Below are 17772 nucleotides of genomic sequence, written 5' to 3' on the forward strand. Positions count from 1 at the left end.
CTTGGAAGAATCAATTTTCTATCCCAACCTTCTATAGATCTACTGATCCATGGCACGAGTTAGCTGCTGTGATTTAGCAACCTGGTAGCTAACCCCTAACAGACTGGTCAGAACCAAAACATTTAAGGAATAGTATAACTAATTTTCTGGTAATACTACTACCTTTCTTCAGTTACACAAACCTGAAGTGCTAATAACCAACACAAATCAGCCCACCAAAGACGTCAGCTTTCCTTCTAACAAGGGATATAAATTTAACACACTGCCGCAGATTTCCTTCATTTCCTAGTATTTCGCTTAGGCTTAAACCAAATTTTTTAAATAAAGATTTAATTCTCCAGATTAAGTAATTTTATACCTATGACACTTCTGTCATGTCTTCACTGCTATGGTACAAATACAGTTGGTGAGGAAAAAAAAAATCTGTTAAGAATAATGAGACTTTTTAGCATTTTTCTTCAAAATAGGTATTTATTATTTAAAAAAATGATACAAACTGGCATTTTATGACTCACAAATTATGAAAATTTTTTAAGTAATTTGTCTCAATCCTCCAAAAAAGTGTGCTCTGTCTTTACAGTCTTCAGTGGCAGTACATTTTGATGGTACAGAAAATAACTCCCAAACATTCCATATAACTTGTCAGAATGTACAAAGATATGGAAGAAGCCACAATCCCTACAGTAATTAAAAAAAAAAATTCAAGTGTTACTGAAGTTATATAAACAGTGAGGGTTACATAATAGTAAACACCTGTGTGTAATTCTGCAATGCAAAAATGATTAGTTTTGTATGTTTTCGCTTTCTGTATGTTTAGTTTTGTGTTTCAGCCTTTCCAAAACAAATGCAAAAGCTGAAAATTTTCCAGTTACCTAAAACTCCAAAAATCTATCGTGCTGTGAAAAAACTCTTAAAAGCAGCATCGTTTAAATAGTGGTTAACTCACAAATGCGTATGCAACCACCACAACTACCCTCACCGTTACTCATTGTGTCAGAGTCACCAGCTTCCGATCCAAGGCAGAACCAGATGCCGTGAGGAGTGGGTACGCAGCCCAGGGCATCGAAGTGCTTGCTTGGGGCGGGGCGGGGGGGAGGGTCAAAATGGAAGGAACTTTCCTTACAGAATCCAAGAACCTGATTAAAAGTAGCTCCTTTAAATTCTTTAATCCTTTTTGACCCCCTCCCTCCTCATCACTAAAATATAGATGGTACAAAGTCTTCACACAAAAGAGAAAATTTTTGACACTATTTTTACATCAATGCTAATAACAACCAATTTAGCAGAAACAACTAAAAAATGCAAATGTTAAAAGGCTTCCTTACTAAAGGGACTACAGATTAAGGTAGGCGCCAATCGGTTTCCTTAAAAAAAAAATTCAAACACATTTTAGAGATCAGAGGTCAACACTATTTTAAAAGGCCTTTAAAGAAAAAGCCAAGGCCGTTATATCCATATCTGATCTATGTAAATCACCCTATTTTCAAATAACGGACATAATTTAGTTTTTAAATTAGCATTGTAAGCAATAAAGGACAAAAACAAAGTGCCTACTGAACTTATATACTTTATGATTGAGATGGTAAATGTGTGTTTTACCACAATTAAACAAAAGAAGGGTACCTTTTGATAACACATCAATAAGGACACCGTGAAACTGTGCAAAGCACACATACATACGCCTCTGTTCTTATCAGAGTTGCACCGGAGACTGCTGCAGCAGGCTGGGCATACACACCAAAGCTGAGGCAACGCCTGGGCAGTACTTTGAGACCACACTGACCAACCCCCTTTGGCATCTACAGAAGCAGGGGTGTTCTCTCTCCGGCTGGCTGTTCCTTCTGGAAGAGCTCTTTGATCTGGGCTATTCGGCCATAGAGCCTCTCTCTCAATGGAGGGATGTGGTAGCTAGGGTCCAGGATGTTTGTTACTCTGCGCTCTCTCTCTCGCTTCCATAACTTGTATGGGTGGGGAGGAAAAAATGGTCGCCCTCTTTCTCTTCGAATCTGTAACGTGATTCCACTCACAGCAAGCATCCCCCATACTGCCAGGATAATAAAGTCTAAAAAAACAACAGAAAAGCAGTTTGAACTCTTGTCTCTTAAATACCTAACACAGCTCTTAACATTTAACTTCTCATAGTTTAAATCTGTGTCATTCTTTCTCAGTACAATTAAGACTGTTTGGTGAGTTTGACCAAACATGTATATCTCCTCATTTACAAACCAAGGAATAAATAAGGAAGCTACGGTTTTACATTTTAAAATAGGAATTTCCTATGATGGCATTTGAAAGTCCAGACAGGCTGTAAAGGAATCAGTTGTTTGGATCCTTGGAACTCCAACATTTTATGACCAATGCCCACAGGCATAGTTGTTTGTTGTGTTTTTCTGCAGGTGGGGTGGGGAGAAGGCAGTCATCAAGATACACCTCACAAACATACACCATGGAACAGGAGATGCCACCTTGCTCTCTTTTTCCCCATTTCACTCAATATTGGGCCCCACCACACTCATAGGGTGGATTAGAAATGCATGGAGAGGGGCGCCTGGGTGGCGCAGTCGGTTAAGCGTCCGACTTTAGCCAGGTCACGATCTCGCGGTCCGGGAGTTCGAGCCCCGTGTCAGGCTCTGGGCTGATGGCTCAGAGCCTGGAGCCTGTTTCCGATTCTGTGTCTCCCTCTCTCTCTGCCCCTCCCCCGTTCATGCTCTGTCTCTCTCTGTCCCAAAAATAAATGTTGAAAAAAAAAAAAATTTAAAAAAAAGAAATGCATGGAGAGAGTCAACACACTGTAACTGAGCTTCCAGTACAAGGCTTGGCAAAATATCGTCTTGTATGTAAAATTTCCAAGACAACATGGATTTTGAGGTCTCTAACCATCAACCTCCTATCCAATGAGGGCAGGCTCAGCATAATAGAGGTAAAGATATTGCAATCATGATTGTGCTTAAATATTTTCCAACTCTAAGATATGCTTTTCCATCTTCCATATTTTAACATTTCTGAAACCAATATATCTTACACTCACTGTGAATACTTAATTTGGTCATTTTCTCTTCCTCAAAAAGTTAATGGAAAACCTTTAACAGATAGAATCTTACAACTGTGGAAATGGTAACACTTCTAGACTGAAAATCACTTTTTCACTTTCAATTAGCAAATTACATGCTTCTTTAAAGGAGGGAAACAAGGGAATAACTTTAAAAATCAGGCTGTCATTCTCATCCCTCATCCCACCCCAATCTGTAAGGTGCCAAACAGTTTTGTTCTCAGAATTTTTCTCCCAACTGGGAATCTGAACAGGTAACCATCATGGTTGGGAAATTTCTTAACAAAATTCACTCAGTAGATTTTTAGAAGTGTGAACTTCCACCACTTACAAATTTAAATTATTTGCTCCTGTGGATCATAAGTTATCATTAACGGAAGGCTCTAATAGCATTTGTAGGGCGTGGGTTTCCTCCTTTTGTCTAGTTAGCCTTCTTTCAATTGAGTTACCAAGTGCCCTTGTTGGCACAGGCAGGCCAATATTCTTATTTGACTGTCACTCCAGTTCTTGGATTTAGTCTTACCATTAGTTTGAAAAGGCACATTTGTGAAAGCTCTGTGGAAATCCATGTTGAGTGCTCTCTTGAGTACATTCAGAGTGATATGAGAAAGGCTTGTGTACAAGTAACTGTCAAAGGCCAAGACCACCGAGTAGGAGCCAATGAGTCCACAAGTCAGTATGTTCAGCTGTGGAAGAGTGCAAGAGTTTAGGCATGGCCACTGGTAGAACAAGAAATTGTTTCTATGCCTCATTACTGGCCTCAACAATCACAGGGAATCACTTCTCCCTCAGGGCCCATGAAACGGGATCAAGTCTCAGAGCTGAATAAAGGCTACCTGGCAGGTTAAACTGAAAACCACCTTCGAAACCCATAGTGAGTTCTCAAAACAGAACCTTATAGAAAATGTCTTCCCTGTGAAAGAACCTCAGCAACAAAGTCTAATTACACAAAGAATGCTTCTTTGGAGAGACCGCTGAAACTAAGCACCCACCAGGTTGTGAATTATAGTGAGCCCAACCTCTCTGCTCCCACTGTCCAAAGCATATGGACAGTGGTGACCTGCCTACTCCACTTGATGAAAAACACTCTGTGATCATTATAATCAGAACTTCTCCCGCTTTCACAGTAACGAGGCTATTTAAAATTAATCATCTCATGAAGATTGTCCTACAGCTCTCCCCAGTAAATAAAACATGCAAAATGATGCAACACGTGAACAAGTGAAGGCCCGGGACAATATAGTGAATGAATCTCATTGATGAAACACTCACTATTCTTAAGCAGCCCGTGAAAACTACTGGAATGAGAACAGCTATGCAGGAGAAGGTCACCCAGAACACACCATCATCATGAAAAATCTTTAGGTTCCCTGAAAAAGCAAGAAGAAATCAAGAGTTAACAACAGGTTTACCAAGTTCAATTTCATCTTCTCAACATCTGAACACAGACACACATGGAAAGTTTATTGTAACAACCAAGGCATAGCCTGGCATTTAGAAATGAATTCTGACTTTTTTGATTTAATGGCCAATACAATCCCCTTTGAAGGATGTGTCTTAGAAGGTCAAGGGGTGGGATCAAGCAGGTAAATGCTCTGCGTTTATTCCCAGGGAAATGCAGAAGAGGCTGGACGAGTCTAAACTCTTCCGTTCACTAGCTGTGATGCTGGGCCTCACATTCCTAACCCATAAGATAAGAAGATTGAACTATTTTGTAGTTCAAACCATCCTCTCTTGCTCTGTGCTTCTATCATTCTGTGATTTTGTACTGCAAAGTAAAAAGTGCAAGTAAATGGCATTCAGAGATAACTGTATGAAATCCCACCCAAAACGAACAGCAAAATCCTTTTACTAGATTTTTACCATCAATGCATTTCCTGTCCAGCCACTACAGACTAGAAGATGTGACTCCTCACGTATCAGGAAAGATAGGAGCTAACCACTGACCGCACTCCTACTGAACCCTTCTCCAACATGCAGCACACCTGGGGTGACCCAGGAAGAATATATTAGAACTCCTATTTATAAATTAAGTTTAGAGGTGAGGGTATAAGCTGGACAATTATTTGATACTGATACTGACACCATCATTCAGCCCAACTGGAAGTGGCCCTGTATCTTAAGACCCATAAATCGGGGCGCCTGGGTGGCGCAGTCGGTTAAGCGTCCGACTTCAGCCAGGTCACGATCTCGCGGTCCGTGAGTTCGAGCCCCGCGTCGGGCTCTGGGCTGATGGCTCAGAGCCTGGAGCCTGTTTCCGATTCTGTGTCTCCCTCTCTCTCTGCCCCTCCCCTGTTCATGCTCTGTCTCTCTCTGTCCCAAAAATAAATAAACGTTGAAAAAAAAAAAATAAAAAAAATAAATAAATAAAAATAAAAAAAATTAAAAAAAAAAAAAGACCCATAAATCCCAGAAGAGGGGGAGTTCCATAGTAAGATCGGACCTTGGGACCACACATTCTGAGAAAGCAAACTGCAACGTGCTGCAGTGAGGTGGATTTATGGGTCATATTCTGTAGTTTAACTCTATTAACCTTCACAAAATACACATGCAGCTTAAAAAAAAAAAAAAAGTCAAGGAATCCAGGGATTGAAAACAGTAGTCGCGATGCCAGCATGTGAAGACTGACCCTTTCAGAGTATAAGCTCTTTGCTGGCTACATAATAAGGTGAAAACAGTAGCAATTTAATTAGATCTGAGAAGTTAGCCACCAACTAAAATTTTAATGCCTAAAATTTTTTTAAATTTTAATGCTTAGAAATGTTTAAAATTTTAATGCTTAAAAATAGGACTTTGCATCCACCGGAGACACTGATCCTAACTGTCCTTCAGCAATGAGTCAGTTCATAAACACATTATTAAAAATTCTAACCAATCATCCCTCCAACCATTAACAAAACAAGGGAAGGGAGCTTATTAAGTAGTTGATTTAGTGCTTTTAGAATAGGGCCCTGAATATGCATTTTCAACAAATTTCCCTGTGAATCTGTCCTTTAGGCAAATCTAAACATTGCTACTGAGCATCAGACTATCTAGTTTTTATATATAAACGTATCTAGTTTCTTATATATATTGCTACCTGCAAGGGGGCCTGTGGGAATGAACTCATAGGTTTGCTAAAATCAGAACAAAGGGACTTGGAATAGTCAGTAAACACACAGGTTGTCAATTCTTTCTGGTCTCGGGGGAAAAAAGTCTTCAGAGAGCCAACCACACTCTGTCATTTCATGCATTCTTAAGAGGTGACAGCCTCTTATATCCTTATATCTAACATTTCCATCAACTTTAATCTGAGGTTGATATATATAAGATATACACAAGAACTAAATTAACTTTAAGCTGAGGTTGATATAATAAGAACATTATCACAAGAAGGAAATAGCCTAAAAGAGTACCTTAAAATATAAATACTCCTTTTTTTTTTCTGCATTTTTGACAACAATCAGGAAATGTAAGTTATTATGCAACCACAAAGGGCAGTAGAATGTGCCACTCAGGCATGTGGATTATTTTGAGCTGAAGGCACTCAAGACCCAGCAGAGTCAGGAAAAACTTTTATTGCTTCCTTAACTGCCTAAAAGAATGTAAATAGGGATCATGGCCCAGGGAGAGAACAATGAACAGAGATAACTATTTTCTCTGAAAGACTTAACTGCCTAGCAGGGCAAACATCTGATTACCAAATGTCTGCTCCTCTTATCTTCTTGTCTTCTTGCTGAATTGCACCCCCAACCCCCACCATCTGAAACCCTGCACGCTTACCCCATTTCTTAGCTCCATATGACACAGAGGTCTGAAACTCCCTGCCTTTGGGTCTCATATTTTTCTGGGTCTCCTGTATATACAAAATTAAATTTGTTTTTCTCTTATTAATCTATCTTATGTCAATTTAATTATTTTACCAGCCAAAGAACCTTAGAAGGATAAAAAGGAAATTTTTCCTCCCCTACAAAAGAAAGTTAACTTAGAAAAGTTAACCACATTCTAAAAATTGACAGAAACTGAATTACTTAAAGAAAAAAAAATCTCTGACACCATCCCTGTGCTACTGACCTAGAGGACAAGTAGGTACATTAGAATATCTGGGGTTTGGCAGACGGTGGAAATGAAAACCAGGAACAAAGCACCAGGTTCCCAACTCAGCTCCAACAGAGCCATGCCCAGTTCATCTGTGGGATAAATGGAGCTTCTGCTCAAGATTCACCGTGTACTGGTACTCCCCAGAGTGCCACATCACAGATACAAATTTCCAGAACTCAGGGTGCCTGGGTGGCTGAGTCGCTTAAGCGTCCAACTTCGGCTCAGGTCATGATCTCATGGTTCTTGAGTTCAAGCCCCACATCGGGCTCTGTGCGGACAGCTCAGAGCCTGGAGCCTGCTTCGGATTCTGTGTCTCCCTCTCTCTCTCTGCGCCTCCCTTGCTCATGCTCGGTCTCTTTCTCAAAAATAAAAACATTAAAACAAAACAAATTTCCAGAGCTCTACAGGTAAGGCCCCAAGTCCCTGAGAGGCGGTAGTTGTACCTAGAGAGCCCAAATAAAGGTCTTTCAAACAAAAAACTGAACACACAAAACATTACATATCTCCTACCCAGGAAAGCGAAGAACATCACTGAGGAGACAAGGAAGCCCAACACTAATCCAACACACAGCATGCAGAGCAGGAGGATTCCAAATCGCCACCAAGCAGCTACCAAAAAAATCCCACCAACGCTTCCAGCGACGGCTGTCAGAATCAGACGAACTGCACAGAAGAAGAAGATGAACTGTTTGACCAGAGGCGGCTTTTCCTACCACATGCTTCAAATACACAACACCATCACCAGAGCCAACCTTAGCCTTTCTGTAGGCCAGGTACTGAGGGGGTGACATGACACCAGCATGGCGGTGGGGGGAGGGGGGGGGGTGTTGTTTTCCAGGGAAGGGGCTGGTCTGAGCCATGGGAACCAGCAGGTAAACTATACCTCCCAGGACACGTGACAGGTGTGGCTTGGCACAATCTATAAACAGGGGCTAAGGAAGAACGGGGAACAAGCATTCTGTTCAATGAGACATGGCCGGGTTTTGTTTTAAGGTAAAGAAAATCTTAATATTTTTGATGGTTATAAATCTCGTATCTTCAATACACTAGAGAGCTAGAACACAGGTTTATAATCAACATGGCCCTTCATTTCCCTAAGTACCAAGGAATTCACCATGCAGATTAAAAACCCAGAGGAGAAGGTCTAAATAAGTAGTTTAGAAAAGACGTCTCCATTATGGGTGGCCCATTATTTACACACGTAATAGCACACACAATACTGGTCAAACTACACAAAGAAAGGGGGAGTGTGAACACAACACCTTTCCAATGAAACTGTATTATTTTCACTTACCATCATATTTAATAAGTGTCAGTCTTGTAATCAGTATGTAGAAGAAGAGTCCCATGAAGATAAAGCCTATGAAAAACAATTCTAGTAGCAAACCACCAGAAAAAAAAAAAAAAAATACAAGCTATGGTTACGTATTTTTTTTTACGGTGCAATTTAAATTTCTAACCTACAAATATATGCTTCAGCTCCCAGAATTTACACATATTAGGACATTTAGAGGAAAGAAATAATTACCTGAAAGACAAGAAAAATTTAGAAATCATATTAAAATGCATGCGATATTAAAGTACTAACTATTGGATACGCTCTTGCATAGAGGTCAGTTTCAGCTGGTAAGTTGTTAACTGTTAATTTCATAGCTCACTCTAACATCCTCATAGTTCCCACTGAAAACAAGAAGAGTATACTTTTGTCATTGTATCTGATCTGAATCTCATCACACTCAATTTGTTACGTGAGCAAAAATAAAAAGATAAAGCAAAATAACAAACTCTTCTAAAGCAAAAAGTGACCTTTATACCTTCCTTTAATTCATCCTTTTTTGTCCAGGATGAATAATTAATCACTGTCTTCACCCACTAAAATACCTAGTAATATATTTGGGGCCTTGCCTGGGGCTTAAAAATTAAATTCTTTGTTACAGAAGCATTCTATACTTTGAGGAATGAAACATTCTTCACAATATTTTCTTCTCAATCAAGAAAAAAATATAGTAATTGAGAAAGAAATGCATATTTTAATTCGTAATTTATTAAAGCAAGTTTAAAGAGTTTGAGATCAGGATTATTTTCACTCTTCCCTTGATGCTCCAGTATACCCCTTGTTAATGAATTAAATTAGGATTTTTTTTTTAGTAATTGAAAACATTGTTACTTAAAAGGCAGCCCAAAAATTCAAATCAATTCAGCGAGCATAACGTATACAGTCATACCCCCCTTATCCGTGGATACTCTTTTCACGGCTTCGGTTACCCCGTGGTCCGGAAACAGAGGATCCTCCTCCTGAGGTTCACCAAAAGGTCAACAGTAGCCTAAAGCTCACTGTGTACCAATTCCTACCTACATCATACAACTCACATCATCTCATCGTACAGGCATTTTATCATCTCACATCAGCACAAGAAGGTGAGTGCAGGACAAGAAGATATTTTGAGAGAGGGGGACCACACTGACATAACTTTTATTACAGCATATTGCCATAATTACTCTATTGCATTATTGTTGTTAATTTTTTACTGTGCCCGATTTATAAATTAACCTTTATCATAGGTATGTATTACAGGAAGAAACATAGTATATATAGGGTCCAAGTACTGTCAGTAGTTTCAGGCATCCAGTAGGGGTCTTGGAAAGTATGCCCCACGGATGGGGGAAGGGGAGGAACTATGGTATTTCGCTCCCTGAATGGTTTTCACCGAGGAGATTGTGGGAGTTCCTGTTTGCAGTCTCAACCTCCTAGGACTAAGCAGACATTTCAATCTACATATAATATACCACAGACCTGCAGCATGATTTATAGGAAACATCGTCAACCACCAATACCAAAATCCACATATTCTTACACAGATGTCCTGATTTCCAACCAGTTATTTTTAGTTGGCTATCTGACCTAGCTAGCAATTGAAGTTTGCTGCGCAAATCCAGTCTTGTTTCCCTAAGAGGAAGTTACACTCCATCATTAAGAGAAAAAATTAAAAAGCACAGCAACTAAGTAAAATCTTTACTGAAAGAACCCCAGTCACAAATCTATGAAGACAGTTGGAGATAAGCAGTTACTTAATCTACTTAGAGGTCATAAATCTCCTAGCAGAATTTAAGCAAAAAAGACCACAGCGCCTGAAAATAGCAACTATAGAAAAATACCTGTTTTCCAGAATCTGTGTCCAAAGAAACAAATGAAGAGACCAAGCAGGGCAAAAAGGGTGAAGAACACTTTGGTCGACACTCTTCCTAAAAGAAACAAAAATTTAGTGGATAATAGATCCAGTTTGATCCTGGTATTAGAACAAAGCATCACGAAAAAAGCAAAGTGAACTGACAATAATTTATTTCACACATATATATATTATAAACTTACTTTAAAAATACCCTTGCCAGCCCTAACCAATTATTTTATGTGGGCAATGAAGACCAATGCTACTGCTATAACCAAAAGAGGAACCAGACAATACATGCTTCCTGACGAGGTATGTAGCTCTATTGTGACATATTCTTGGGCTCTTGTGTGTGAGCGCGCACGCACGCAACTAATAGTTCTGTTTCTTCACAAACTACAAGAAAAAAGGAGGGCAACAAGGGGGAGAACTAGGGATAAAAAGAGATTTAAAAGACACTTCAAGGGGCGCCTGGGTGGCTCAGTCAGGTAAGCGTCCGACTCAGGCTCAGGTCATGATCTCACTGTTCCTGAGTTCGAGCTCTGCGTTGGACTCTGTGCTGACAGCTGAGCCTGGAGCCTGCTTTGGATTCTGTGTCTCCCTCTCTCTCTCTCTGCCCCTCCCCGCTAGCACTCTCGCTCTCAAAAATAAATATTAAAAAAAAGTTTTTTTTAGGGGCGCCTGGGTGGCTCAGTCAGTTGGGCGTCCGACTTCGGCTCAGGTCATGATCTTGCGGTTTGTGGGTTCGAGTCCCACATCAGGCTCTGTGCTGACGGCTCAGAGCCTGGGGAGCCTGCTTAGGATTCTGTGTCTCCTTCTCTCTCAGTCCCTCCCCAACTTGTGCTCTGTCTCTGTCTCTCAAAAATAAATAAATGTAAAATAAAATAAAATAAAAATTTTTTAAGACACATCAACTAAATATGATATATAGGCCTCATGTGAAACCTAATTTAAATTTTAAAAAACCTGAAAAACAATTGGGATGATTGGGAAAATGCAAATACTGGCTGTTAATTTGATGCTATTAAAAAATTATCTTCAAAATTTTTCACTGAAACTTATGTTGGTGATACTGTGGCTATTACTTTTTAAAAACGGCACTGGGGCGCCTGGGTGGCGCAGTCGGTTAAGCGTCCGACTTCAGCCAGGTCACGATCTCGCGGTCCGTGAGTTCGAGCCCCGCGTCGGGCTCTGGGCTGATGGCTCAGAGCCTGGAGCCTGTTTCCGATTCTGTGTCTCCCTCTCTCTCTGCCCCTCCCCTGTTCATGCACTGTCTCTCTCTGTCCCAAAAATAAATAAACGTTGAAAAAAAAATTAAAAAAAAAAAAACAAAAAAAAAACGGCACTTATCTTTAAGACACACACATACACACACACACAGAAATTCTGTGAGGAAAAGGACAGCCAGGAATTTGCTATTAAAAGAAAATCCAATAATAAAGGAGGGCCAGGGGTGCCTGGCTGGCTCAGTCAGTAGAGCATGTGACTCTTGATCTCAGAGCTGTGAGTTCAGGCCCCACACTGGGTGTAGAGATTACTTAAAAAAAAAATCTTTGGGGTGCCTTGGTGGCTCAATAGGTTGAGCACCTGACTTCAGCTCAGGTCATGATCAAGTGGTTCGAGACTTCAAGCCCCACATCGAGCACTGTATTGTCAGCCTGTCAGCACACGGCCCACTTCGGATCCTCTGTTCCCCTCTCTCTGCCATTCCCCCACTTCCACTCTCTCAAAACATAAAAACATTAGAAAATAATAATAGGAAATTAAACTAAAAAATAAAATCTTTAAAAAAATAATAAAGGAGGGCTGGGAGACAGAGACCCAGGTGTGCATATAGCTGAAACAAAATAATAGCCATGAATCAAAACTGTTAAGGCTGAAAAACTGGTATAGGAAGGTTCTTTGAAGCTCATCGTAACAAAAAATTTTAACCAAAACTCACATTAAAATAAAAGAACAGGCATTACACTATATATCGCGCATGAACAAATTACTGCCCATCTTCATTACACATACGGCTTTTGAAAAAAATTGAAGTATTCTAACAATAAAACACAATATGCTTCATGATGCCAAAGAATCCCAAATCTCATGGTCCTTAATAGGCACCAACTTATAAATAACATGAACTGAAAGATACAGCTTACTAAACAGAAAAATGCACTCACTAAATTCACCGTCATGACTCCTTGTGAGATAAACACAAGAAAATAACCCCTGAACTAAAGATGAAAACACCTGTACAATTTCATGTGAAAAATGTTTTAACCTGCCACAGATCAAAACACATAAAACACTTAAGGGTGCTCAGATGCAAATACCATGAAGAGCTACATTTAAGTAAGAAACACAAGCCAGAATTTGCAGGGTATGATACATATCCACACAGCAGTGTTTCTGAGAACAAAGCACCCAAAAGAAAGATGAAACAAAAGATAAAATGCCCTGTTCTGCTTATTTCAGACCTGTGGTTGAATGCTGTTCTATGACTTAATCTTTATACCACAAACATGGAGATTGCTGGGATAATTCTTTTTTAAATAAAATGTAGTGGCAGTTTCCAGTAAGTATAATCATCAAGGTTAGAAAGATCTGCTTCCCCAATAAAACCTGACACCCACAGTTAGATATTCCTTCATGATATTAGGCAGCAGAGAGAAACTAAACAGAACCCCCTACCACACAGTACCAGGAAAGGACAGAAAAAAACATCCAGGTAAAACCAGACAGCAGAAGGTTTCGTAACAGGTAGACCCTAGAGACAACACGAGAGGCGAAATGGGCACTTTTGGGGGCTGTGCAGACAAAGGAGTGAACGGATGGGGAGAATGGAAGACAGTCCAAGTGTAGAGGGTCTTCAATCATCACAGTATCACTCTAGGTTATGATACACAGGCCAACGTCTTAATTAAAAGGCAATGTGGGGCACCTGGGTGTCTCAGGCGGTTGAGTATCTGACTTGGGCTCAAGTCATGATCTGATGGTTTGCAAGTCTGAGTCCCACATCGGACTCTCTGCCATCAGCACAAAGCCCACTTCAGACTCTATGTCTCACTCTCTCTGCCCCTCCACTTGCACTCTATCTCTCTCAAAAATAAACAAACATTAAAAAAAAAAAAAGGCAATGTGGATACTTCCTCCCTATTCAAGCTCAGGAAGGACATCCTCACATACATGGAGCTTGAAAATGAAAGCAACAACCGGACCAATGTTACTAGGAGGGGTCAATCCTAGGTTGGAGTAATAGGATCAGAGCTCTCCTTCTTAGGCTAACACATACAGACTGAGACCCAGGAGAGAGAGGCTCTGATTAGGAGGGCCTCTAGTATGGAAGGGCTCAAGGGAAGGGGAGTAGAGGAATGCAGATGAGATTAAGTCTATCAGTGAAAACACAAAATTTACATCTGCCTGGGTCTCCTACACTGTATCTCTCCAGGATCCTGAGCATGGTTGTGGAAGACTGGGTGGGATGCGATACAGCTCCAGCAGAGGAGAGGAAGCCCTGATCCCCAAACACAGTGGAGAGACTTCATTCTTCAGAGCAAAACTCTTTGCTAGTGCTATTTGGACTCTTCTCCAATTTCTTTCCTCCTATTTGTTCTTGAGCATACTCTGGTAAGGCTTACCCTAGCACTCCAATGAAACAGCTCCAACCAACAGCCTCCACATTGCTAAATCCAACGGTCATTTTTCAGTTCCTAATTTCCCGACCTCCAAACACTGGAGTGCCTAGTATCCTTAGACACCGTTCCTTTTCTACATTCTCACTCCACAGGTAATGCCATTTAGTCCATGGCCTTAAATGCCATCTATTAAGCTGATGACTTCCAAGGTAATCTCCAGCCCAAACCTCTCCCCTGAATTCCAGCATACATATAACCAACTGTCAATCCAACATGTCCATTTGAATGCCTCCTAAGGTTCTCAAACTGAACGTGTCCAAAACTGAACTCCTGATACATCCTCCCAAACCTGCTCCTCCAACAGTCTTTCCTGCCTCCGTGAATGGCAGCCCTAGCTCTCTAGTTGCTCGGGGTTAAAACGGCAGTCATCCTTTTCACCTCTCTTCTAACCCACCTCTAACCCACCGCCTCATCTAACCCACCAGCAACTACTACTAACTCACTATTTCAAACTACATGCAGCCACTCATGGGTCAACTCTGGAACAATCTGAACATGAAAATAACGATAGTGATAGATTATAATCCAGAGAATTAAGATTCCATGGGTTCTTGTATATAAATACATAAATAGGGGAGAAAAGAAAGCTTTTCCTTACAATAGAATGCCAACTAATAACTATGAAAACTGATGAAATTAGAAAATTGCCATTTGGCAACCACCGAGTAATGAATGTTTCAGGCGAAGATCATGGGATGCTAAACCTAGCAAGGGAGAATTGAAGAAGGGGATATCTAGCTGCATTCAGAGTCCTGCCTAAAAATACTTAAAAGGAAAACAGTTACTTTACAAAAGAGAAACCTGGCAGACACCACTATCCGAATATTCAATGTTACCACCACCGGTAATGGGACAAATAGATATAAAGTGCCTCCTGAGTGGGACACAACATCACTTCTTTGTATTCCTGCCAAAAATGCAAACTGTGAATTTAATCACGAGGAAACATGAGACAAACCCCAACTTATGATCTTCTAAAAAAGAAAAAAATAGCACCTACTCCTCAAAAAGGTCAAGGACTTTTTTTTTTTTTTTTTTGAGGTTACTTATTTTGAAAGAGAGAAAAAAAGAGTGCATGCAAGCAGGGGAGGAACAGAGAGAGGGAGAGGGAGAACCCAAATAGGCTCCGTACTGTCAGTGCAGAGCCTGATGTAGGGCTTGAACTCACGAACTGCAAGATCACATAGGTCAAGGTCTTGAAAGACAAAATGAGACTAAGTAATCGTTCCAGATTACAGAAGACTAAAGAGACATATCAGTTAAATGCAACATGTGATCACATTTTTTAAAATAAAGGCAATTAGTGGAATGACTAGTGAAATTTGGTAGCATCTGTAATATTAAATAGCAGTGATGTGAATTACTGTCAATTTTGTGAATTTGATCTTTTTACTATGCTTACATAAGAAAATAAAATTTAAGGGAAAAAGGTCTTCATGTCTGCAACTTCCTCTCAAACAGCTCACAGGGAAAGGTAATGTATGTGCACATGAGCGCACTACAGAGAGTTACAGAGCAAACAGCATGATAACGTTAACATTCTGAGGAATCTGGGTGAAGATTATGCAGTAATTCTTAGTATTTCTTCATTTTTTCTGTGAAACTATTTCAGAATAAAATGTTAAATACACACACGCACGATCTTGCAACCCCTCAATGCCACCATTCTATCTAAACCACCGTCCTCTCTCATCTGTATTACCATGGCCTGCTAATCAATCTCCATTTCTGATCTTGCCCTGACTTTTCTCAAAAAAGCAGCCAAGTGATACCGTCAAAATAGGAGTCGGATCATGGCATTCCCTGCTCAAAACCTCCAAAGCCTTTCCATTTCACTCTGAACAGAAGCTGACTCCCGCACTGTGACCTACGTAGCTGCACCTTTCACCCTCCCCAGTCTCCTCCAGCCACTGTTCTCACAGAAGTTCTTCAAACACACCGAGAAGGCTCCTATCTGAGGACCTTTGTTCCCTCTGCCTGGCAGTATTGCTCAGACATACGTGTGGTTCCCTGCCTCGCCTCGGGTCTCTACTCAAAGGTTAGCTCCCCACCATGGGCTTCCCTGGCCATCTCTCTCAAAATTCCCCCCTCACTGCCACTTGTTATCTACCTTCCCTACGTAATTTTCACTTCTCAGTGCTCATCAGTTTCTCACATGATGTGTATTTTACAAATTTATCTTGTCTGGCTCATCTCCCCTGCTGGAACATAAGCTCCGAAAGAGCAGGTGTCTTGTCTGTTTTGTTCACTGCTGTATATATACCTGTGCCTAGAAACAGATGGAATAATGTAGGGGCTCAAAAGGCATCTACTGAATGAAGACTAGACAAAAGCACTTTTTAATATTCTTATGTTCTGTATTGGTTGACATAAACCTGCAAAGTCGAAGAAGAAATTTCAAAGTTTAAATCCATATACTCACCAAGGGAAGAACAATTACCCTCCAAGGCCACAAAGCTGCAAGCATATGTATGAGCAGGAACATAAGCGGCAGATGTATTTAAAAATGGATCCCGAACAACAACGTTATAAATGACACCTTGTCCTCGGAGGGAGGAGAAGGAAACAGTTGTCTTATCATTAGCTGTGAGAGTAACCACCTGAAGCCAAAAATAATCTGTGATTAGTGTTCAGATTTTTTTAAAAAGCTGTTCTATTATAATCCCACCTACATGTGATATTAAATTGTAATATTAAGTTATAATTCTTGTTTAAAATACATACCGACCCATTTAGCTCTGTCAAAAGATTGTCCTACACAGTTTATATACATGCTACTATAAGGAAGTTCTTACACAAAATGCTTCTAAAGTTTTTGTATAGCATCAAATGTCAACGATGTAAATAAAAGTGTAAACACTAGGACAAAATTGAAAATTTTTTTCTCATATGCTAGATTATAAACACAAGGGCAAGAGCCAGATTTATTCTGCTCACTAGTCCTTCTTCTCTTCATACTCAGCACAATGCTTGACACAGAGTTAGTGTTCAACAAATGTTAGCTATTGCTACTAGCTATAGAACTGTCATAGACAAGTGTTTACTAACATCTCACAGGACCCATTTATTTTTGTCTAACAGACTCTCCAGTAAGAAAACATTCCACATAGTTGTATTATGCAGTAGTCTTTCACTTCAAAAACTCCCTTTTAAAGCTTGTTAATTTTTAGATAGGTAACAGAAGATATATGTTTTTAGATATATGTAACAGAAGAAACAAAGGCCCTACATGGCCAGAATACACAAATATGTTCCTGCTAAAAAAGTTAAAACATTTAATATTAGAGTTTCAGGAATAATTACAAGCCTCTTAGAAAACTTCTGTTTAAAAATATTGCTTAGGGCGCCTGGGTGGCGCAGTCGGTTAAGCATCCGACTTCAGCCAGGTCACGATCTCGCGGTCCGTGAGTTCGAGCCCCGCGTCAGGCTCTGGGCTGATGGCTCAGAGCCTGGAGCCTGTTTCCGATTCTGTGTCTCCCTCTCTCTCTGCCCCTCCCCCGTTCATGCTTTGTCTCTCTCTGTCCCAAAAATAAATAAACATTGAAAAAAAAAATTAAAAAAAAAAATAAAATAAAAATAAAAATATTGCTTAGCCTTCAAAAATATGTTTCTGGCAAAGGACTGGTCAAGTTCAACAAAATGTTAACATTACCTCCTACCCCAAAATTTTTTATTATAATTCAACCTTATAGAAATGTTGAAAGAATAAAATGAATGAACTATATATACCACCACTTATATTTAACAATTGTTAATGTTTTGTATTTCTTTTTTATTCCTCCCTCCTTCTTCC

At 40.1% G+C, this 17772-nt stretch overlaps 1 protein-coding gene across 1 annotated transcript in view; it reads right to left on the reverse strand.

Annotated features, from left to right (window-relative positions):
• Positions 1-451: 451 nt before the first annotated feature.
• Positions 452-17772, reverse strand: part of TM7SF3 (transmembrane 7 superfamily member 3) — a 37811-nt gene continuing 20490 nt past the window's right edge. Inside the window, exons 6-12 of the mRNA XM_045465208.1 lie at positions 16402-16579; positions 10286-10372; positions 8424-8504; positions 7640-7792; positions 4322-4419; positions 3573-3735; positions 452-2062 (exon numbers count right to left, since the gene is read on the reverse strand). Coding sequence (XP_045321164.1) covers positions 1800-2062; positions 3573-3735; positions 4322-4419; positions 7640-7792; positions 8424-8504; positions 10286-10372; positions 16402-16579 — 1023 coding nt within the window. The 3' untranslated portion in view covers positions 452-1799. The remainder of the gene's footprint in view (positions 2063-3572; positions 3736-4321; positions 4420-7639; positions 7793-8423; positions 8505-10285; positions 10373-16401; positions 16580-17772) is intronic.

Source organism: Leopardus geoffroyi, chromosome B4, assembly GCF_018350155.1.
Source record: "Leopardus geoffroyi isolate Oge1 chromosome B4, O.geoffroyi_Oge1_pat1.0, whole genome shotgun sequence".
NCBI classification, from domain to species: domain Eukaryota; kingdom Metazoa; phylum Chordata; class Mammalia; order Carnivora; family Felidae; genus Leopardus; species Leopardus geoffroyi.